Genomic DNA, 22,698 nt, shown 5'->3' on the forward strand with positions numbered 1-22,698 from the left:
TGTTTGTGGGGACGCTGCTGTGTGCAATTGGCTGCCGCGTTTTGCCCACAAATACACAGTCACTTCACTTTACAACGTATGCTGTGAAGCGCTTTGAGGCTTCTCAACGACGTGACAAGACGCTGTGTCAAACGAAAGGATTGCTATTGTCACAGATCAGAGACCCTGTCTCTGCAAACCTGTAACTCTCTAAAATCCTGTCTCTCTCCCTCTAATGCTGTGTGACTCTCCCCGTCTCCCTCTCACTCTCTCTTAATCCTCCCTCACTCTCTCTATCTCTATCTCTAATACCACGTGACCTTGTCTCTCTCTTTCTCTAATCATGTCTCTTTTTCTTTCTGCGTCTCTCTCTCTCTCTCTCTTTCTCCAGTCTGGTTGTGTGTATGTGAGTCTCTAAGCCTATTTCACTCTCCGATCCTGTCTCCATCTCTCTCTCTCTTTCCAGTCCTGTCCCTCTTTCTAATCCTGTTTCTCTCTCTCTCTAATCCTGTGCGTGTGTATGTGTCTGTCTCTCTCTCTCTCTATTTGTGTTCTGAGAGCTCTGAGATGCCGTCCGGTGTGGAGGTCGCTATATAAATCCAAGTTCATAGAACCATAGAATCGTACAGTACAAAAAGAGGCCATTCGGCCCATCGAGACTTTGCGGCTCTTTGAGAAGAGCAATGTAATGTCAATCCCACTCCCCAGCCCTTTCCCCATAACCCGCAAACCCGTCCTCCTCAAATACCCGTCCACCGCGTTTTTAAAAGTAGTTATCGAATCGGCCTCCACCGCCCTTTCAGGCAATGCGTTCCAGATTCCAACATCTCACTGCGTGAAAAAATGTCTTCTCACCCCTCCTCGGCTTCTTTTAGAGACTATTTTGAATCTGTGATCTCGAGTCACCGACACACCCACCAGTGGAAACAGTTTTTCCCTTTCTAACCTATCAAATCCCCTCATGATGTTGAAGACCTCTATTAGATCTCCTCGTAACCTTCTCTGCTCCAATGAGAATAATCCTAACCTTTCCAGCCTTTCCTCATCATCACGGCCCCTCATTCCTGGTACCATCCTCGTAAATCTCCTCTGTACCCTTTCCAATGCCTTAACATCCTCCCTATAGTGTGGGGCCCAGAACTGGGCGCAATATACTAACTGAGGCCTAACCAGTGTTTATATGGGTTAATCATAACCTCCTGACTCTTTTACTCTATGCCCCTATTCATAAAGCCCAGTATCCCATATGCCCTTTTTACAGCGTTATCTACCTGTCCTGCCACCTTCATTTACCTGAACCCCCAGGTCACTGTTCTTTTACCCCCCCATAAGATTGTATTACCAGCCTATATTGCCTCCCCTCTTTCTTTCGACCAAAATTCAGTTGTTGTTGTAATCCTGTCTCGCTCTAATCCTGTCTCGCTCTCTCTCTCTCTCTGACTCTCTCTGCTTTGCTGAGGAAACAAAATTAAATGAAACAAAAGAACCCAAAGGGCGATGCAGACCTTAAAATCTACTGAAAATAATGGCTCACCTCAGTGTCGCACAATGTGGAGGCTGTAGGACCCTGAGAGGAATGAAACACTCCCCTGGAGAGAGTGCCCCCTGCTGACCTTCCTTAAAGTGTTCCTTTAATAGGCTCAGACATGCTGCAAGGAACGCCGCAAATATCACCCTATATTACTAAAGTGGAGCCCTGTAGTGTAGTGGTTGGAGCCCTCGCCTCACAGGTGAGAGTTTAATTCCCGGGCCGAGCAAAACCTTAGGCAACTTTCTTTACTCCGCACACACGCCTCTGTTTTCCCAGCAGTAAGTAGGAGCCCGCTTGTTAGTCGATTGGCGGATCACTTTCCGGAGATAATAATCCCTTAAAATATAAATAATAATAATTTGGTCACTTAATCCACGACTGTTTGTGGGGACGCTCCTGGGCGCAATTGGCTGCCGCGTTTCGCCCACAAAATATACAGCCAATTCACTCTACAGTGTATTGTGTGAAGCGCTTTGAGACGTCTCAACTACGTGATAAGGCGCTGTATCAAATGAAAGGATTATTATTTTATCATTAAAGCTGGCTGCCCTCCACACAGCGATCCAACTTGACCTGAGGTGAGAAGGTGGACGGTTCAAATTTATTTGAATGCTCAGTGCCTGGAGGAGAGGATGAATGTTTAACCTGCAAGAAACTGAGCCAGACTAAAGGTAATGTGTACACACAAACATATATCCATATACACCTATATACATACACACACACGTACACTAATGCATATAAATATACACGCCATATACATACAGGCACACATATATACAACAATAATAATTGCATTTGATATAGCACCCCATCATCATCTCGTCAAGACATCTCAAAGGGTTTCACAGAATACATTGTAAAGTGTAGTGACTGGGTATTTCGTGGGCGAAATGCGGCAGCCAATTGCGCACAGTGACGTTCCACGAACAGTCATGGGTTGAGTGACCAAATTATTACTATTATTTTTGGGAAGGGTTATTACCCCTGGAATAAACCCCCTCACACACCTGCGGCATTAATTTACAGCAGAAACTGGCGTTTTATATAATAACTCTTTCATTTGATATCGTCCCTACACCAAATATACAGATGCATATACACACACGCATACATACACACACATATATACTCACACAGACATATACACACATACACAAGTGTGAAAATGTACACATGTACACACGTGTATATATATATATACACACACACATACATACACATATACACAGATGTACACACACTCAAATAGACAAACACTCACACACATACATACAAGTATATAAACACACACATACACACACACACACACACTAATGTACACACTCACGAGCAGACATACACACAAAGATAGTTTCTTTTGATGAAATATCCAATAGCCCACGAAGTCTCCTTCTGCAGTGAAGAGCTCTAACTGGGTGAAGTTTGTAGCATTTCAACCCTGTGGCAATAATGATCACCCACTCGGTGGCAGGAACTGGCTCATCTGAAGGACGACGCCTCTGACAATGCCACACAACCCCCAGCACTGAACTGGGGCATGAGAGTGTCAGCCTGGAATGTGAGTTTAACATCCCGGGTGGGGGTGGATGGGGATGGGTGGGATGGAATCAAGAACCCTCTGATCCCAGTGATGAGTGAGCGAGAGGCTGAGCCACAGCCATAGATTTAGGGAAAACCCTTTCCTTTTTTATAATATAAAAATCCTTGCATTTGATACAGCGCCTCATCACATCATTGAGACGTTCCAAAGCCCTTCACCGAATATACTGTAAAGTGAATTGACTGTATATTTTGTGGGCGAGACATGGCAGACAATTGCGCACAGCAGCGTCCCACAAACAGCCGTGGATTGAAGTGACCAAATTGTTATTTTTTTAAATATATATTTACGCCTGCATAGCAAAACACCATGTCTGCTGAGGAGGCGATGGAGAGTGGGGAAGACAGAGCTGCACAGTCTGTAATAATGATAATCCTTGCATTTCAAATAGCGCCTCATCACGTCCTCGAGACATCTCAAAGTGCTTCACGGAATATACTGTAAAGTGAATTGACTGTATGTTTTGTAGCTCTCAAAGAACACAAAGAAACACAGACACACACAAGGACACACATCCAGATCCAGGCGAGATTTTCACGGGAGGCAGAGAGAGAGAGTAAAACGCCTCTCCGACTCTCTGGACTGGGTATAAACTTTTCGTATGAGTGGGTAAGATGAATTGGCCGCATTGAGATTCTGTTGGGGTAATAATTACCATGAAGGTCATTCCATTCTGAATTATCTTTTATTTCTGCAGGAATTGTAAGTAAAGTCTACTTCAACTCTGAGCCCAGGGGCAGTCCTCTCTTTATCACCCATCTGGGTGTTCGTTGGGACAAATTGCCTCCAATCCACCCATAAAAGTGCAACTTGATTTATTCATTTCACCAGAATCCGATTACATGGGGCAGTGTACGTCTCACAAGCCTTTTCTGCCAGAGATATGTGGATCCCTATAGCTTACGAAAATTGCAATTAGGAATGAGGGATTGAGAAATACAATACTGCATGCTGGTTTCCGTGTCCCTGGGATTTACTGCAATGAGGCTGGGGCTCTGCTGCGAAAAAAAATAAATAGTTTTTCACTGAAATGTAGCCTGAGGTTGTCACATTTTAAAGAAACATTATTCCAATGCAAGGGATCTATTTTATAGTAATGAAAAATTTAGGACGCCTCAACGCTAGCTTTGCATACACTGCCCCAGCCCGCAGAAGAAAAAATCCTCCTCCGAGCCACCAAATTCCTCCCCCAGTCCCAGCCCGCGACGCCGGTTTAGCTTCCCGCTCGGAGACTCGGCGCTGGGTTTCACAACGGACAACGTTTCTCCCTCGCAGTTTCTTCGCCGAAAAGCGCCTTCCAAATGCTACGATTACTGGGCTAATGATAATAATAATCCTGGCATTTGACACAGCGCCTCATCACGTTGTTGAGACGTCTCAAAGCGCTTCACGGGATGCACTGTAAAGTGAATTGACTGTGTATTTTATGGGCGAAACGCGGCTGCCAATTGCGCACAGCAGCGTCCCCACAAGCATCGTGGATTGAGCGACCAATTTTATTTTGAGGGATTATTACCCCCAGAAAGTAATCTGCCAATCGACTAACAATCGGGCTCCTACTTACTGCCGGGTAAACAGAGGCTTGTGGAGTAAGGAAACCGGGCTTAGGTTTCGCCCTGACGCGCCCGGGAATCGAACCCGGGTCCTCTCGCTTGTGAGACAAGTGCTTTAACCGCTACACTGAGCATCCTCGCATCTGATGCAGCCAGAGGACGTCTCAAAGCGCTTCACAGGATTTACACGTGTTCATTTACCCTGTTTTGTGCAGCGCTTTACAAAGAATTTGGCAGATTTTTTTTAGTTGAGCCTTAATTTCCTTCAAAGAAACTTAAAAGACCTGCTACATAAACACGGATTTCTCTCCGGCAGAGAGACAGCACAGACACGATGGGCAAAACGACCTCCCGTGTTGTAAAATTCTACAATTCGGAGTTAATCATCGTCATTTCAACAGCAATCCCTGCGTTTGGTGTTGGGAGGACGTCTCAAAGCGCTTTGCAGGATTTGTAGTTAAAGAGTAGTGACTGGGTATTCTGCTGGCCACATCAGCCTGTCTCAGGGACAACCGGGGATTTGATTGGGCTCGGGGAGTCGAGACTTGTGTGTTTTTGTTTAAATTGAAGGCACGACCGAAGAGGAAGGTCTTGAGATGGGCCTTGAACGAGTCAAAGGAGGGGAAGAGGTGCAGGGGCTCCGGGAAGGAGTTCCAAAGGGTGGGGAGTGGGGGCAGGGAGGCTGAAAGCCTGACCCCCAATGGTGGGTTGGGACAGAGGCTGCTGCTGACACCCCCCCCACCCCACACACACACACAGAACTGATAGCGTATTGGTTAGAGCACTCGCCTCGCAAGCGAGAGGACCCGGGTTCGATTCCCGGTCGGGGCAAAACCGTAGGCAAGTTTCCTTACTCCACACACGCCTCTGTTTTCCTCGCAGTAAGTAGGAACCCGATTGATTGGAGCATCGCTTCCCGGGGGTAATGATCACTTCAAAAAAAATATCGATAATAACTTGGTCACTCAATCCACGGCTGATTGTGGGGACCCTGCCGGGCGCAATTGGCTGTCGCGTTTCGCCCACGAAATTTACAGTCATTTCACTTTACAATATATTCCGTGAAGCGCTTTGAGACGTGATAAGGCGCTATATCAAATATTAAATAGCAGCAAGGAAATCCGCAAATGGGGGTGTCCCAGTTTGTGCGGCGAGAGCAGGTATGTGGCTGGAACATAAGGTCCACCCAGTTCGCCTTCCACCATCCTGGCAGTCGCTTGACACGTCGTGTCTCAAACTATACACTGTATCCTCTGTATCTATCTAATTTGTTCTCGAAACAAATTATATTCCGTTAAGTGCTTAAGAGACGTCTCAAAGACTTGATAAGACGTATATATCAAACCCAAGGATTAGTATTGTTATTATTATCACGAACAGACAACAGTTGCCGCCTCCGCTGTTCTCTGCTGAACCACAGTGATACCCTCTGCGCTTGCGAACGTAACGTGTTAACACGTGTTGAAAAGAAGTGGGGTTTAGGAGGAAATCCATCCTTTGATGTGCCAACCGGTTGCTGTTCCAGCTTCATGTGACACTGGAACCAACAGAGAAATTGATCTTCAAAGGGCTTGAATTGCACCGCCACCTGCAGGTCACAAAACTCCCAACACTCTCCTGGTCCACAGAAATGTCTGTCTGTCTGTCTGTCTGTCTGTCTGTCTGTCTGTCTGTCTGTCTGTCTGTCTGTCTGTCTGTCTGTCTGTCTGTCTGTCTGTCTGTCTGTCTGTCTGTCTGTCTGTCTGTCTGTCTGTCTGTCTGTCTGTCCGCCAAGAACGCAATAACCGATTGGCAAAGAGACATGAATCATACCTCATCGGAAAGGTTGTGCGAGGGGGAGTGTCATGGGCATATTTATTTTCGGGGGTCTCCTATCATTGATGGGCTACATTAAAAAATGAATTAACAAATGCTTTAATTAAGCCCCCAAAAAGGTATGCATGGTATTCTGCAACCAAATACCGACAGAGGTCACACACCCTTCTAGAGAGATACATCTATACTAATAAAGACGAAATGTCTGTCTGTATGTGTGTCTAACAGATTGATGTAGAGACATGATTTATACCTCATCAGGAAGATCTTATATGGGGGAGTGTAATGGGCATATTGTTTTTTTTTCAAGGATCTCCTATCTTGACCTAAACAGGCTCATCACACATGTATGGACTCCAACAAGGGGTCCTCCCAACACGAGTTCTCCCAACAGGAGTCCTCCTCCCAACAGGAGTCCACCCACTGAGTCCTCACAACAAGCCTCTTCTCACAGGAGTCCTCTCAAAAGGATATGTGTGCAAATATGTGAATGATGCTCACGAGTTCAATAGCACATTTTCTAAGGGATAAAAATGCCTAAGAAGCGAAGATCAAGCCTTTCAAGGACAAATAAAAATGCCAGACAAAAGAGTGAAGGACGGTTAAATGAAACTGGTTACAGCAACGGGTACAGCTAGTCTGAAATAAAAACAGAAGTCGCTGGGAACACTCAGCGGGTCAGGCAGCATCTACGTAGGGAGGAAAGTAAGTTAACGTTTCGGGTCGATGACCTTTCATCTCTGACATTAACTGAAACGTTAACTCACTTTCCTCTCTCCATAGATGCTGCGTGACCTGTTGAATGTTCACAGAGACCGATAGTGGGTTCTGTTACCAAAGTCCGGCACCACTTAACCCTTTGTTTGCTGACCCCCCCCCCCCACACACCCAACAAAATGTGTAAATGATTCAGTGTTAGAAAGATTCTTAGACACTTTAATAATGATAATCCTTGCATTTGATATAGCGCCTTATCACCTCGTTGAGCAGTTTCAAAGTGCTTCACAGAACATATTGTAAAGTGGATTGATTGTGTATTTTGTGGGTGAAATGCACACAGCAGTGTCCCATGAACAGTCGTGGATTGAGTGACCCAATTTTTTAAAAAAATATTGAGGGATTATTACTCCCGGAAAGTGATCTGTCAATTGACTAACAACTGAGTTCCGACTTACTGCGAGGTAAACAGAGGCCTGTGGAGCAAGGAAACTTGACCTCAGGTTTCACCCTGCCCGGGAATCAAATCTGGGTCCTTTCGCTTGTGAGGCAAGTGCACTAATCACTGTCCTATGAGACTTGAACAAGAGAATGACTTTTCTCACCATCTCCTGGCGACAATCTTCCAGATAATGATTGTTTGCAGTGACTTTGCTCTGTGCAAATTGGCTGCCTACGAAACACACTGTCACTACACTTGACAGCAATTCCCTGCAAAGTGCTTTAATTAATTCCCTGCAAAATGGGAAGATGTCCAAAGCTGCGGATAAAGAGGAAGGTCTTGAGACGGACCTCCAACTTTACAGCGCCTTGGGACGTCCTCCCGACGTGAAAGGCGCTCTATAAATAGAGGGAATAGAGTCCAAGTGTAGGGAGTAGGCGGGTTGGTAGAGTTTTAGAAGCGACAGAGATTGGGTGGGGCAATAACGTGGAGGGATTTAAAAGTCTTGAACGCAATCCTCTGGAGAAATGATCAAATTAAGCCACGTTTCACTGGACATTGGCTAGTATGCCAAAAGAAACACAAAATTTCCTTACTCCACACATCTGTTTACCTAGCAGTAAGTAGGAACACAGCTGTTCGTCAGTTGTTCCTGGGGGTCCCTTGAAAAATAAGAAGAACATAAGAACATAAGAATTAGAAGCAGGAGTAGGCCATGCGGCCCTTCAAGCCTGCCCCGCCATTCAATAAGATCATGACTGATCTATTCTAACTCCACCTACCCGCCTTATCCCCATATCCCTCAATCCCTTTATCCACAAGAAATCTATCAATCTCAGTCTTGAATATGTTCAAGGACTGAGCATCTACAGCCCTTTGGGGCAGGGAATTCCATAAATTCACTACTCTCTGAGTGAAGAAGTTTTTCCTCAACTCAGTGCAAAAGGGCTTACCCCTAATTTTAAGACTGCGACCCCTGGTTATAGTTTCTCCAACCAGAGGAAAAAGTCTCCCACTATCTATTCTGTCGTGCCCCTTAATAATCTTATAGGTTTCTATAAGATCACCTCTCATTCTTCTCTATTCTAGAGAATATAGACTAAATTGCTCAACCTATCCTCATAACTCATCCCCCTCATCCCAGGTACCATCCTAATGAATCTACGTTGTACTCCCTCCAAGGCGGGTACATCCTTTCTTAAATAAGGAGACCAGAACTGCCTACAATACTCTAGGTGCGGTCTCACCAGGGCCCTATACAGTTGCAGCAATACTTCTCCACTCTTATATTCTAACCCTTTTGTAACAAATGCCAACATACCGTTAGCCTTCCTAATTGCTTGCTGTACCTGCAAACTAACTTTTTGTGACTGGTGTACAAGGACACCCAAGTCCCTCTGAACTCTAACAATATATAGGTTCTCCCCTTCTAAAAAATAATCTGCTCTACTATTTTTGCCACCAAGGTGGATGACCTCACACTTCCCTACATTATACTTCATCTGCCACCTATTTGCCCACTCACCTGCCTATCCATATCTTGTTACTTTTTTTAATGTCATCCTCGGTGTTTACTCTCCCTCCTAGTTTAGTGTCATCTGCGAATTTGGATATATTAAGTTCGATGTCCTCATCTAGATTGTTGATATAGATTGTAAATAGTTGAGGTCCAAGTACTGATCCTTGTGGCACTCCACTCGTCACATCTCACCAATCTGAGAAGGACCCGTTTATCCCTACTCTTTGTTTTTTCCCGTTATCCATTCTTCAATCCACGCTAATATATTCCCCTTAATTCCATGGGCCCTAATCTTGTGGATCAACTTTTTATGCGGCACCTTATCAAATGCCTTTTGGAAATCTAAATACACTACATCCACTCTGATTCTCCCCTATCTAATCTACTTGATATGTCCTCAAAAAATCTAAAAGATTTGTTAAACATGACTTCCCTTTGCCATGTTGACTCTGTCTAATCATATTGTGATCCTCTAAGTATCCCACTACGACATCCTTAATTAAGGATTCTAGAATTTTCCCTACCACCGATGTCAGACTAACTGGTCTATAGTTCCCCATCTTTTCTCTCCCACCCTTCTTAAATAGTGGTGGGACGTTTACGATCTTCCAATCAATGGGAACTATTCCAGAATCCAAACAATTTTGGAAGATCAGACACAAGGCCTCCACTATCTCATGAGCTACCTCTTTTAAAACCCTAGGATGCAGACCATCAGGTCCAGGGGACTTGTCAGTTTTTAATGCCAACAATTTCCCCAGCACCAATTCTTTGCTAATGTAAATTTCCCTAAGTTGCTCCCTATCAGTAGCCCCTTGGTTCCTCTCTATTTCTGGTAAACTTCTTGTGTCTTCTAACTTGAAGACAGAAGCAAAGTATTTATTTAGGGACTCTGCCATATCCTTATCCCCCATTATAATTCCTCCCGTCTCTGCCTGTGATGGACCCACTATTACTTTTGCTAGCCTATGCCTTGTAATGTATTTATAAAAACTCTTACAATCCGCCTTAATGTCCCTCGTTAGCTTGCCCTCATAATCCATTTTCTCACTCTTAATGATCTTTTTGGTTTTGCTTTGTTGGTCCCTAAAACACTCCCAGTCCTCAGGTTTGCTACTCTTTTTGGTAGTTTTATAGGCCTTTTCCTTTAGTTTTATACTTTCTCTACCTGCTCTAGTTAGCCACGGATGAACTGCTTTCCCTGTAGTACTCTTATTCCTCAAGGGAATAATAATTTGGTCACGCCACCTACAATTGTTGGTGGGACACTGTTTGCTGTCGTTGATTTGAGCGACCATTTTTTTTAAGGAATTGTTACCCTCGGAAAAGCGATCCGCCAATCAACTAACAACCGGGTTCCTACTTACTGCTCGGGAAACAGAGGCGCGTGGAGTAAGGAAACTTGCCCAACGTTTCGCCCCGACCCGCCCGGGAATCGAACCCCGGATCCTCTCGCTCTGAACACTGAGCTCCAGGGACTCCATTACCTAAAACGAAAACTTTCTAATTTCTTATTATGAACTTTATAACGGACAACAACAACAACAAGATTCCATTTATCGAGCGCCTTTCACGTCGGGAGGACGTCCCAAGGCGCTGAAATTGTGATGACCCCAAGACCTTGGGGTTTTTTTTTTGGGGGGGGAGTTGGGGGATTGTCACCCTGTATTAAATGGCAAGTGTTATTTTTGGGGGGGGGTGGAGTGGGGGGGGGAGAGTTGGGGGGGGGGTTTGTCACCCTGTATTAAATGGCAAGTGTTCCTTGTGGGTGGGAGGTGTGGGTGGGGGGGGAGAGAGTTGGGGGGGGGGGGTTGTCACCCTGTATTGAATGAGCCAGTGTTCCTGGGGGGGGGGGGGCAGGAAAAAAAAAGAGGGGAGTGCGCCTTTAAGAAAGCCCTCCGCAATGACCGGCCCAGTGCGCCTGCGCGGCGCCTCCCTCCCCTCGCCCCGCCCCCCCTCTCCTCTTCCTGCTGTCGGTAGGTGCCCCGATGGCGGCGGCGCGGGAGCGGTGGTGGGGGGGAGGTGGGGGGCAATCCGCCGCCATCCGCCCTCCGAACCTGGGCGACCGGCCCCCAAACACCGGGGGGCGTGTAGCCCGGTTACCCGCCTGTCGGTGGGCGCGGATATTGCGGCGGCGCGGCGCGGTTTTGCGGCGCGGGGGCGGGGCGGGAGGTCTGTGTGGCGCCGGTTTGTGTCTTACCCGCCCCTCCCCCACTGTCCGCCATTTTGTCTTTGGCCGCAGGAGAAGCGCCGTTGTCTCGCAGTGAGAGTCTCCGTCTCCCTTTCCCGGACCTTCGCCTCGGCCTCCGCCTCCGCCTCCAGCCCCACGGTCAGCGCCATGTTCTCCTGCGCCAAGTTCGTCTCAACGTCCGCCCTGGTAAGAGCTGCGGCCGCCCGGCCTGACCTCTAACTCTGCCTCGGGGACTGGGCTGGGCCTGAGCCCCGGGGGGGGGGGACAGCCCCGTCTGACATGGTGTCTGTGTGTGTGTGTGTGTCAGTGTCTGTCTCTGTGTCTCAGTGTCTGTCTCTGTCAGTCTGTGTGTCTGTCTCTGTCTGTGTGTGTCAGTCTGTGTGTGTGTCTCTGTGTGTCTCTCTGTCAGTCTGGGTGTGTGTCTCTGTCTGTGTGTGTCAGTCTGGGTGTGTCTCTGTCTGTGTGTGTCAGTCTGGGTGTGTGTCTCTGTGTGTGTGTGTGTAACCCACTTGCTTTTGTCAAGGCCCTGCAGCACTTGCCCCACATTGCCAATGTTTCTTGAGGCTGCATTGTCTGCCTCCCTCAATCAGAGGGGGAGAGAGGGTGAGGGTGAGGGAGGGGTGGATTGTATTCAATGGATTTGTGCATCTCTCTGTGTCAGGGGAGGGAGGGACGGACACAGAGAGAGAGAGAGAAAGAGAGAGAGGGATAACCTGTTTAATTGCATTATTCATTGTATTGACCCCTTGCTGCTAAAAAGGCCCAAGTCCCTTCCATTGCAACAGATGACAGTGAGTGTCCTTCAGACCTACCTTCAGGGATTAAGTCAATCTCTTTACCTCACCCCCCCCCCCCTCTCTCTCTCTACATCTCTCGCTTACTAGAGGACATTGTACCCACTGACTGACCTCTGGCTGCACTGCCTGTGATGTACTTGGTGAGGCTGTCAAGGTCAGGTGGCTGTCAACCTGTTCTTTCTCATTTTTCTCCTTGTCTTCCCCACCCCGCCCCTCGTTTTGCAAACTCGGTTCATCAAGCCAACTGCATTCTTCAGTGTTTGCACTTCCATTCACTGTTGTCTGTTTGTAGCAATGTGCGCTAACACACCCGAAGCTACGGAGTGAGGCCTTTGAGAGGATGGAAGCTTCTGTGAATAAACTGAGGTGGGGGCTGGGGTTATAATAATAATCCTTTTGATATGGCGGCTTATCACGTCTTCGAGACGACTTAAAGCTCTTCGCAGAATATACTGTGAAGTGAATTGACTGCGTATTTTGTGGGCAAAGTTCTACTGGAACCCGGTGGTATGAGAAGCCGGAGAGAATTCCTCTGCTTTTATGTTGCTCCTGTGCTGTAATTAATATCTTTTTCAGTCCGAAGACAATTGCCTCAGTTGATTCGGAATCGTGTGATTTTTTTTTTACACAGCGTATAAAGAGACTTTTCAGCCAGTGGGGCCTGAACCTTTGATCTAATCAATACCTTTTTAACAGAATACAGTATATTTTAATGGGGATACAGTGTTATAGTTTGGGACATGACATGTCAAGTGACTGTCAGGATGGTGGAAAGTGAACTAGATGGACTTTGGCCTTCCTTCGCCTGGCGAATTCTTATGTTCTAATGAATGACAGATACCGCTTTAACTTCTGCTTGTGTTTGCAGAGAATTCCACATTCCGTCCTCTCTCTGCGTAAAGATCTACTTTACAACCTCCCCTTTAATTCCGTTGGTGATTATCTTACATATATATATATTTCCTCATTATTGACTGCAAAGGAGCTGTCTAGCTTAATGCCTTGCCTTGTCCCCGCACCATTTTGTTCGTTTACCTGCCAATGTAATTTTTAAAGGAGTGCAGTTGAGTCCTGCTCGGTCAGGAAAAATACTGCAGATGCCGGAATTCTGAAATCTAAAAACGGAAGTCGCTAGGAACACTCAGCAGGTCAGGCAGCATTTACGGAGAGGAGAAAGGGCATCATTGACCTGAAACGTTGACTCACTTTCCTCCCTCCATAGACGCTGCCTGACCTGCTGAGGGTTCCCTGTTATAAATGATATTTGGAACCCATAAAATCGCAGCCAGATTCCACATCCTCTATTTGCCCTTGCAGAAAGCCAGCTCATTTCAAAACGTCATCTGGCTTTTCACTGAATGGCTTCTCGAGCTCGACGAGTGAGCAGTTCTGGGTTGCTTAGTTACCTTGAGTGATGAGTGCTGCTTCATATTAACAACCAGTGTTTTTTAAACCAGTGTCGGGCGTGTGGAGCTTTTTCACCCAGTAACTGAGCGGGGCTGTGTCTGTTTTGCAGGTCCGCAGTAGCTCCAGGCTGCTTTACAGACCCGTATCTGCCTCGGTGCTGAACAGGCCTGAGGCCAGGACCGAGCAGGTAAATGCGTGTGTTGATTGGTACCAGTATTTTAGCTTTGTACCCAGGTAACAGATTGGAGATGAGTTGCTAAAAGGTTTCCCCACCCCCCCATCCTTTCAACTGTGGCTTTAGTTAGACTCACTGCACCCTGAGTTACAGGATGTGAGGTACAATCCTCTCCTGTCACTTATCCCAATGGAGCAAAAAGTAAAATGACTCCATTGAAGTTATGATCCTTATTCCATGCATTTCCTTTTGCTCAGCCGGGTGTTTGACACACGTTTAAGAGTCCGATCTAAACTGAGTTCCATATATAACAACTTGCATTTACGCAGCGCCTCCTCACACAGCGTAACATCCCAGAGCCCTTGACATTGGTGGAGCACGACCAGAAGTGGGGAGGGGGGAGGTGACCGTAGCCACTGGTCGAAGAGGAAGGTCTTTAAGCACGACCTGAAGATGGGGAAGGAAGGGGCAAGAGGGGATAGAGGAAGAGCGTTCCAGAGTTTTGGGGCGTAGTGGCTAAAAGAGCGACCCTGTGTTTCATGCTCTTCCTATCTTCCTTGCCTTTGAATCCTTCTAAAAGCCCCGGTCGATCACTGGCCTCCAACCAACCCCCTTATGACCCGTCTTGTTCAGTGATCACAGGCCTCTATGAAGAGCTTTGAGGCATTCCCCAGAGGTGAAATGTAATTGTGTGAATGTGAGAGAGGTGACGTACGGTGTGGTAACCGCGTCTCTAATCTCTGCCCAGAAGCCGTGCGTATCCAGCGCGCTGGTTCAGCTGGCCCGCCGGGAGTTCCAGACGAGCGCACTGAGCCGGGACATCGACACGGCCGCCAAGTTCATCGGGGCTGGAGCTGCCACCGTGGGCGTGGCCGGCTCGGGGGCCGGGATCGGAACCGTGTTCGGGAGCCTCATCATTGGATACGCCAGGTAACGTCTCGCCTGGTCATGGGATCTCACACCGACACCTTTCTGGATAATCTCTGATCCGTGACGGCTTGGTGTCAACCTCTCCGCTCTGGCCTGCACGTGTTCCTGCTCGCGCACCCCACCGTCGACGGTCGGGCTTTCTGCCCCAAACCTATGGAACTTTATCCTACAGTCCCTTCGCCTCACTCCCTCCCTTGCCTCGTTCAAGGCACGTCTCAAAACCCTCCTCTTCAACTGAGCCTTTGGCCACCTTCCTGCCCTCCCCGATCCCGACCCCCAGCTCGGGTCCAAATCTCTAACTGTCCAATGCCTTGGGATATCCTCCTGATGTGAAATGTGCTGTATAAATATTGTATTGTGTTGGAGGGTATTACTCTATTTCCGTGTATTTGTGTGTTTGCGCACGCGCGTGTCCACGGGCACGTGATTGTCGGTGCTCTTTATGAGCTCAAGACGCGAGAGTTCTCATTTCTGACCAAAAAGCTATCGATGAACAATTGATTGAGATGATTACTTACATGGGAAGTAAGTATTAAGGAGAATAGGATTTTAATGTCAATATAATCTTGCATTTGATTGATACAGCTCTTATTACATTGTTAAGACATCTCAAAGCACTTCACAGGACATATTGTAAGCGATTTGAGATACTTGGGAAGTCCACCCGACGTGAAAGGCATTGTAGAAATTTGTTATAAATTAAATTTATTGTTGTAAATAGTCAATTCACTTTACAGTATATTCTGTGAAGGGCTTTGAGACGTCTCGAAGACATGATAAGGCACTGTATCAAATGCCAGGATTATTATTATAACATGGACCTAATCTAATGGTTTCTGTTACAATGTGATTGTGCACTTGAATCTCCCACTTGAGCACAACAGCGCTCCCCCTCATGAAGGGCGCAATCTAAATACAAGTTGCTGTTGTTAAAGCCTCGTTATGTTTTTTACAGGAATCCCTCGCTGAAACAGCAGCTCTTCTCCTACGCCATCCTGGGCTTCGCCCTGTCCGAGGCGATGGGTTTGTTCTGTCTGATGGTCGCCTTCCTCATCTTGTTTGCCATGTGAGGGATTAGTCTGTCAAACCAGTTGAACTGTACAACACTTGTAAATGTCTGACCATGTTTCAGGAGTGCGTGTGTCTGTGTAAGGTGGGGTGAGGGTGAGGGGAAGCACAGAAGGATCTCCGTAGAGGTCTGAGCTCATGTCCAGAAAGCATTGTACATTTCTGAAAAAAAGTGTCATCTGAGAAATCTTAATAAATCTTTAAATAAATGGTGTCTATCTGGCTTGCTGTCGGACAGCTGGTTGTGTTTTCCTTGTAGTTGCTTGTCATATTGGGTTCAGTATTCTGTTGCAGGGAGAACTAAGTGCGTGGGACCATGTTACACAATCTAAGGTGGTCTGAGCTGGGAGCGAGTGTCAAACCTCTCATCCACAACAACAACAATAATACTAATCCTTGCATTTGATATAGCGCCTCGTCACGTCTTCGAGTCATCTCAAAGCACTTCACAGAACATACTGTAAAGTCAATTAACTTGTAAAGTGACCCCACCATCGGACGTTGCGCTTTCAGCCACTGTGCCCCGAAACTCTGGAACACTCTCCCTCAATCTCTCGGCCTCGCCCCCTCCACTCTTTCAATCAAGCCCCGCCCCGAAAACTTTCCTCTTCGACCGTGCTTACGGCCACCTCCCCCTCCTCCTCTCGGCTTGGAGTCGGGCGATTGTAATAAATCTGGCAATTGGTATAAGAGCCTTATCGCGTTGCTGAGACGTCTCAAAGCGCTTCGGTAAACTGAATGGCCTGTGTGTGCTGTGGGGTTGTTTGTAAGAGGTAAAGGAAACCTGACGCGTGATGGGTATTGTCGGTACCTCCGGATGTGGTGAGGGCAGTGGTTGCTGTTTGACGCTGTAAGTGGGTGCAGAGCCGTGTGTTCACACAGTGACCGCCAATAGGAAAGGGAGCCCTGCATTCCTGGGCAAGATGGCGCTGTCCTCCGCCTGACACTGGGTGGCGCTGTCTCCCCTCCCCCTCCTGACACTGGGTGGCGCTGTCTCTCCCCACCCACCCCCGACACTGGGTGGCGCTGTCTCTCCCCACCCACCCCCGACACTGGGTGGCGCTGTCTCCCCTCCCCTCCTGACACTGGGTGGCGCTGTCTCCCCTCCCCCTCCTGACACTGGGTGGCGCTGTCTCTCCCCACCCACCCCCGACACTGGGTGGCGCTGTCTCTCCTCTCCCCCTCCCGACACTGGGTGGCGCTGTCTCTCCTGCCCCCGACACTGGGTGGCGCTGTCTCTCCCCTTCCTGACACTGGGTGGCGCTGTCTCTCCTCTTCCCCCTCCTGACACTGGGTGGCGCTGTCTCTCCCCCTCCTGACACTGGGTGGCGCTGTCTCTCCCCCCTCCTGACACTGGGTGGCGCTGTCTCTCCCCTCTCCTGACACTGGGAGGCGCTGTCTCCCCCCCTCCTGACACTGGGTGGCGCTGTCTCTCCTGCCCCCGACACCGGGTGGCGCTGTCTCCCCCTCCTGACACTGGGTGGCGCTGTCTCCCCCCTCCTGACACTGGGTGGCGCTGTCGCCCCTCTCGCGGCACCTCTTGTTGACGCTCTCGCGGCGGAGTCTCGCTCAGGCGCTGCCTCTCGGGTGAGTTTACCAACAGTTGAGAAGCGGGGGCGGCGCGGGGCCGAGGCCGGGCCGCCGTGGTCAGGCCCGGGCCGGGGTGGCGGCTGAGGCCTCTCCGGGTCCGGGTGAGCCGCGCGCGGGGAGCGGGGGCGGTGCGGCCTGAGCCCAAGTCCTGAGAGGGAAAAAATGGCGAAACTCCCCCGCGGGGGGCGGGACTGTGGCTGGGTCCGAGCGGAAGTGGCGTCCGTCCGTGGTAAACCGGTGACGGGCGGCGGTCTCGGCCAACCAGCGGCCGCGGGCGGTGGATTGGCAGCCGGGCGGTCCAATCAGCGGGCGCCTCGTCCGCCGATTGACGGCCCCGGTCGGCCAATCGGCAGCGCCCGCCCTGAGAGGAGTGACGCGGCTCGGCGCCAATCGCCAGCGCGCGGCGCGCTGATTGACGGCGCGGGGAGCCAATCGCCTGCGGGCCTGCGGGCCGGTGGGGCGCGACCAGCCAATCAGCGAGCAGCGGGGCTGTGTGGGCGGGACCCTGGGCGGTGGGGGCGGGACCCTGGAAGGGACCAGTCTCTGAACTCTTGTTTTTTGGTGAAACATTTATTTTATTGGATTTTTTTTTACCCAATTTTTTTTTCGTTTTTTATATGTATATATATATATTTTAAAAAAGTGAGACACGGAGACACAGAGAGAGAGAGAGAGAGAGAGAGCGACGAGACTCAAAGAGACCGAAATGTGTCTTAAAACAACCGAAGCCGAACAAAGCCGCAGAGAGACGGACGGGAACATTTCGCGGCGTTTTTCTTTTTATGTGCGCGTTCCCCGTCGGATTCTCCCCGTACGCTGTTTGTTGATCTTCTTGCGCCCCTCGAGGAGCCTGTGAGGGGAAGGGTGGGGTTCGCTCAATACCCCGCCCCGCCGAGCGCACCCGCCCACCCCTCCCCGCCCCACCCCGCCCCACCCGAGGAGGGGGAACCGTCTGCCTGAACAATCTGCTCGCGGAAAGTCCGCCGCCAACCGGGGAGTCCCGTCGTGCAGCGGTTCAGACAGCGCTCGCCCGGCAAGCGGGACCGACCCGGGTCCGATTCCCCGGGGCAGCGAGAGACGTGAGGCGAGCTTTCCGCACCGCTCTCTGTTTCCTGAGCTGTAACCGGGAACCTGGTTTTTTTTTAGTCGATTGGCTGATTGCTTTCCGGGGATAATAATCCCCCCCCACCCCCCCCCCCCCCCCCCCCCCCACCCCAAACGTTGGGCGTCTCAATCCCCCGCTGCTGGTGGGATGCGCAATCGACTGCCGCGTTTTGTCCACAAAATACACAGTCAATTCACTTCGAAATGTATTCTTAGAAGCGCTTTGAGACGTTACATCTACGCGATAAGGCGCTATGTCAAATGCAAGGATTATTATTGTAGAATATAGAGCCCAAACTGACGTGGGTCCGTGGGTATCAAGGCTAAGGCACAGACATGGATAGGGAAGAGGGTAAAGTGAAGGAAGTGGCCACTGCTCTTCAGGGATTTGCTGTGGAAGGATTGTTTTGAAGGAGTGGGGAGTGTCAGACAGTGCTGATTCACCTATTGTGCACTTCTGCATAATCTGACCACGCAGAGGAGACAATTAAATTTCACGGGCGATGTCACGTCAGCGTGTAATGTGGAGACAGCGAAGGCCTTACAAAGAGACCTTGACAGGGCTGGGCTGATCAATTACCTGGGCTGATCAACGGCAAATTAATTATTATTATTAAATTTAATGCAGCCAATGTCCCACAAACAACCCATGAGGTGAATGACTGATTTCGCCCACAAAATATACAATTCACTTTGCAGTATATTCTGCGAAGTGCTTTGAAACGTCTCAAAAAGACATAATAAGGAGCTATATCAAATGCAAGGATTATTATTATTATTATTGCAAGTAAACGTATATGTGTGTGGGGGTTATTTGTACTCGTATGACAGAGGTAAAACTTGCCGTTGGGGCGAGGAGTTCAAAGAAACCCGTAGTTTTTAATTGACTTGTCAAAATTGTGGTAGAAAATGTTACCAAATCAGTTGAGTTCATACACCCACAAATCATACTCAACCTCAAGAAATCATATGCGGTATTTTGGTCAGATCAGACTGTGTGACACAGAATAAGGCGACTGCCAAACTCGTGAAGATTAATCCCAAATGCTAGAGGGACCAGCTTTGAACAATGATTAGATAAACTACATCCCTTAAGCAAGATGTAATAAAATAGTTACATCACTTGAGAAGATGTAATTAAATAGTGATTTTTGCATTTTCTGCACCACAATTAGCTGCCATGTTTCACCCACAAAATATACATTCAATTCACTTTGCAGTATATCCTGTGAAGCGCTGTGAGACTTCTAGAAGTAATCTGCTATATCAATTGCAAGGATTATTATTATATTATAGTGCCTGATCGCTTATTTGAAACTAGTCAAAATGCTTCACAGGATTTTACTGTAAAGAGTATTGACTGCAGTTGTAGGGCAACATGGCAGCAAATTCCAGATCTTTTTGAATACTCGTGTCTCTGAGTCTGAAGGTTGTGGGTTCAAGCCCTACATCGAGCCTTTGAGGTCTCAAAGGGTAACACTGCAATGCAGTCCAAGGAGACAGCTGCATTGTCGGAGGTGCCATCCTTCAGATGAGAAGTTAAAACCATCCCCTCTGCCTGTTCACGGGGACATTAAAGATACTAATTAATATAATGCAGAATTTGTAAACGCGCCACACACGTCAAGAGGACGTCTCAAGGCGCTGGACAATCAGGGATTTGGACCCGAGCTCGGGGTTGGGTTTAAGGAGGGTGGAGGGCAGGGAGGGTGGAAGGTAGGAGGGAGGCTGAAGTCGAGGTCGAAGAGGGGGGTCTTGAGACGAGCCTTTAAGGAGGCATGAGAGGAAGTGAGGCAAAGGAAATGTGGCTGGAATTCCAAAGGATGGGGCGCAGAGGTTGTAGGCCCGACCGCCGATGGTGGGTTGAGCCGAGCGGGGGATGTGGAGCAGGCCACAGCCCACTGAGCGGAGGAAGCGAACAGGTCGATAAGGGGATAGCGGGTCACAGAGGTAGGATGGAGCAAGACCGTGGAGGGCTTGAAAGTGAGGATGAGGATTTTGAACCCCTCTGGGGGATGGGGAGCCAGTGGAGCCGGGCACGGGTGGGGGTGATGGAGTCACGGAGCGTGGTGCGGGAGAGGACGCGAGCTGCAGAGTTCTGGATGATCTATAGCTTGTGGAGGGAAGAGTTGGGGAGGCCGACAAGCAGAGAGTTGGCGTAGTCGAGCCTAGATGTGATGAATGCTTGGATGAGGGTTTTGGCGGCCTGAGGGGTGAGGCAGTGGCGATGTTGCGGAGGTGGGGGAAGGCAGAGCGGGTCATGGCACGGAGGTGGGGTAGAAAGGACACTTGAGGGTCAAACAAGACGCCAAGATTCCGGACTGGCTCAGTGAGGTGGAGTGTACATCATTGGATGCTGATGCTGCCGGTGCCTGAGATGTGGAGGTGCTGACGGGAGCCAAACAGCATCCCATGGTATCAGTCAAAGAGAGAAGAAAGTTTCTCCCGGTGTCCTGACTAACAAATCCCCCAAATAAAAATGGGTCATTTACTCCACGGCTGTTTTTTGGGACACTGCTGCGGTTGTCGCATTTGCCCACATAACAGACAGTCGCTACGCTTCACAATAAATCCTGTGAAGTGTTTTGAGCCGCCTCGATTTTGTGATAAGAAGCCTTAATAAAACGCAAGGCTTATTGGAACACAACGCTCGCGGTGCGCACTGGCTGCTGGTTAAACTCTGAGCGGGCTCTTATTCTCCCAAGCGTCGAAACTTGTCACTCTTTGGGATACAGTAAGACTCGCATCAGTCTGATCAGTATAAATCGTATGATCGCCTAAGTCGTCCATCTGCCCAAGTTCGGTTCAAAAGTTTATAGTCTCTGCAAGTTTGGCGTAACGCCTACTTTGTATAAGTCATATTTAAATGTATGGTCCCAACTGAGACGACTTGTGTGAGGTTTACTGTATTTTAATTGATTGTGGTCTGACCAAGGGGAACATAACTTGGTACTCAGTGTTAGGATGTTGGAGGTCGAGGCCATTCGAGACAGACCGGTCGGTCACAGAATCTCTCTTTAGTCTTTTCAGTTTATTTGATTTGCCATTCTTCAGAGCTCTGGGAAATCCAAAATAGCTCTCTCTGCAATTTGATCCAAATTCTCAGGGGTCAGATACACTTCTCCAGGAGTGTCACAGCTGACAGACTGTCTGCAGCCCCCACCCATGCAGCGGCCCCAAACTGTCCCACATCAAAGGGCTACAATCTGAAGAGAATCGGGGGCTCCACTGCGTTCATTAATATCACCCGTGTGTCGCAGAGAATCCCGAGACCAGGTTAGCCGAAGCTTTTAAGTGTTGGTTTTCAAAGGAGCGTAGAATTTTGTGGGTTTAAAGAGATCCGTTGTGCTTGTGCTAACGACTCGATAGAGCTCTCCAATTACTCCTACACCCTGTTCACATTCCTCTTTTCCAACCTTATAATCACGTTCCCTTTTAAAAGCTATTACCATTCTGCTCCAACCAGCATTTGTTCGTCGGGAATTCATTCCCATGTCCTAATAAAATCCTGGCATGTCTTTGTTCAGTTATTAACGAGGATGGTTGGAGAAGGAATAGCTTAGTTTAATTGTTCACTACCAGGTTTCTTGATGTCTTAATTTCTCGTGAAGACACTTTCAGGACAGACTCCGGGAAGTATTTCTCTACAAGGAGAGTAATTAATGGCTGGAGTGGGGTTACCGAGGGCCAGGACACCGGGAATCATTTATAATAATAATCCTTGCATTGATACAGCGCCTTATCATGTCTTCGAGATGTCTCAAAGCACTTCACAGCATATATTGTAAAGTGAATTGACTATATTTTATGGGTGAAACACAGCAGCCAATTGCGGACAGCAGGGTCCCACAAACAATTGTGCATTCAGTGGCCAAATCATTATTTTTAACAAATTTTTTGAAGGGACTATTACCCCCGGAGAAGTGATCCGCCAATCGGGTTCCTACTTACTGCTGGGTAAATAGAGGCATGTGGAGTAAGGAAACTTGCCTAAGGTTTCGTCCTGCCCGGGAATCGAACCCGGTCCTCTCAGTTGCGAGATGAGTGTGTTACCCAGTACCCTACAGGACACCACAAATATCAGGATTCAGTTCCCAAATTGCTTGTGAGGAGACTTTCAGAACAGAGTCCGGGAAGTATTTCTTTACACAGAGGGTAACTAACAACATGATGAGGCGCTATATCAAATGCAAGGATTATTATTATTATTATTATTAACGGCTGGAGTGAGGTTGTCGAGGGCCAGGACGGCGGGAATCATTTGAGAAACTACGAGT

At 48.5% G+C, this 22,698-nt stretch overlaps 2 protein-coding genes across 3 annotated transcripts in view; both read left to right on the top strand.

Annotated features, from left to right (window-relative positions):
- Positions 1–11,073: 11,073 nt before the first annotated feature.
- On the top strand, positions 11,074–15,936 carry atp5mc3a (ATP synthase membrane subunit c locus 3a). Of its 2 annotated transcripts, none has more exons than XM_007909649.2 (5): positions 11,074–11,135; positions 11,402–11,536; positions 13,664–13,741; positions 14,478–14,659; positions 15,615–15,936. In XM_007909649.2, exons 2-5 carry the CDS (start codon positions 11,498–11,500, stop codon positions 15,727–15,729), a joined length of 414 nt encoding a protein of 137 aa, XP_007907840.1. In that variant the 5' UTR covers positions 11,074–11,135; positions 11,402–11,497; the 3' UTR covers positions 15,730–15,936. The 2 variants fall into 2 exon arrangements, with proteins under 2 accessions (XP_007907840.1, XP_007907841.1); XM_007909650.2 differs by having other exon boundaries at positions 14,481–14,659.
- Positions 15,937–17,262: 1,326 nt separating this feature from the next.
- Positions 17,263–22,698, top strand: part of atf7a (activating transcription factor 7a) — a 29,453-nt gene continuing 24,017 nt past the window's right edge. The window contains exon 1 of the mRNA XM_007909647.2: positions 17,263–17,314. The gene's annotated coding sequence lies outside the window, so the exon portion shown is untranslated. The remainder of the gene's footprint in view (positions 17,315–22,698) is intronic.

The sequence above is a fragment of the Callorhinchus milii genome, unplaced genomic scaffold, assembly GCF_018977255.1.
Source record: "Callorhinchus milii isolate IMCB2004 unplaced genomic scaffold, IMCB_Cmil_1.0 Scaffold27, whole genome shotgun sequence".
NCBI classification, from domain to species: domain Eukaryota; kingdom Metazoa; phylum Chordata; class Chondrichthyes; order Chimaeriformes; family Callorhinchidae; genus Callorhinchus; species Callorhinchus milii.

What these genes read in the sequence shown, in the direction of transcription:
- atp5mc3a (XM_007909649.2), top strand. Translation starts at nt 11,498, where the DNA reads ATGTTCTCCTGCGCCAAGTTCGTCTCAACGTCCGCCCTG. An exon ending in CTGAGGCCAGGACCGAGCAG is followed by an intron (nt 13,742 to 14,477) that starts GTAAATGCGTGT and finishes ATCTCTGCCCAG; the next exon opens with AAGCCGTGCGTATCCAGCGC. An exon ending in CTCATCATTGGATACGCCAG is followed by an intron (nt 14,660 to 15,614) that starts GTAACGTCTCGC and finishes TGTTTTTTACAG; the next exon opens with GAATCCCTCGCTGAAACAGC.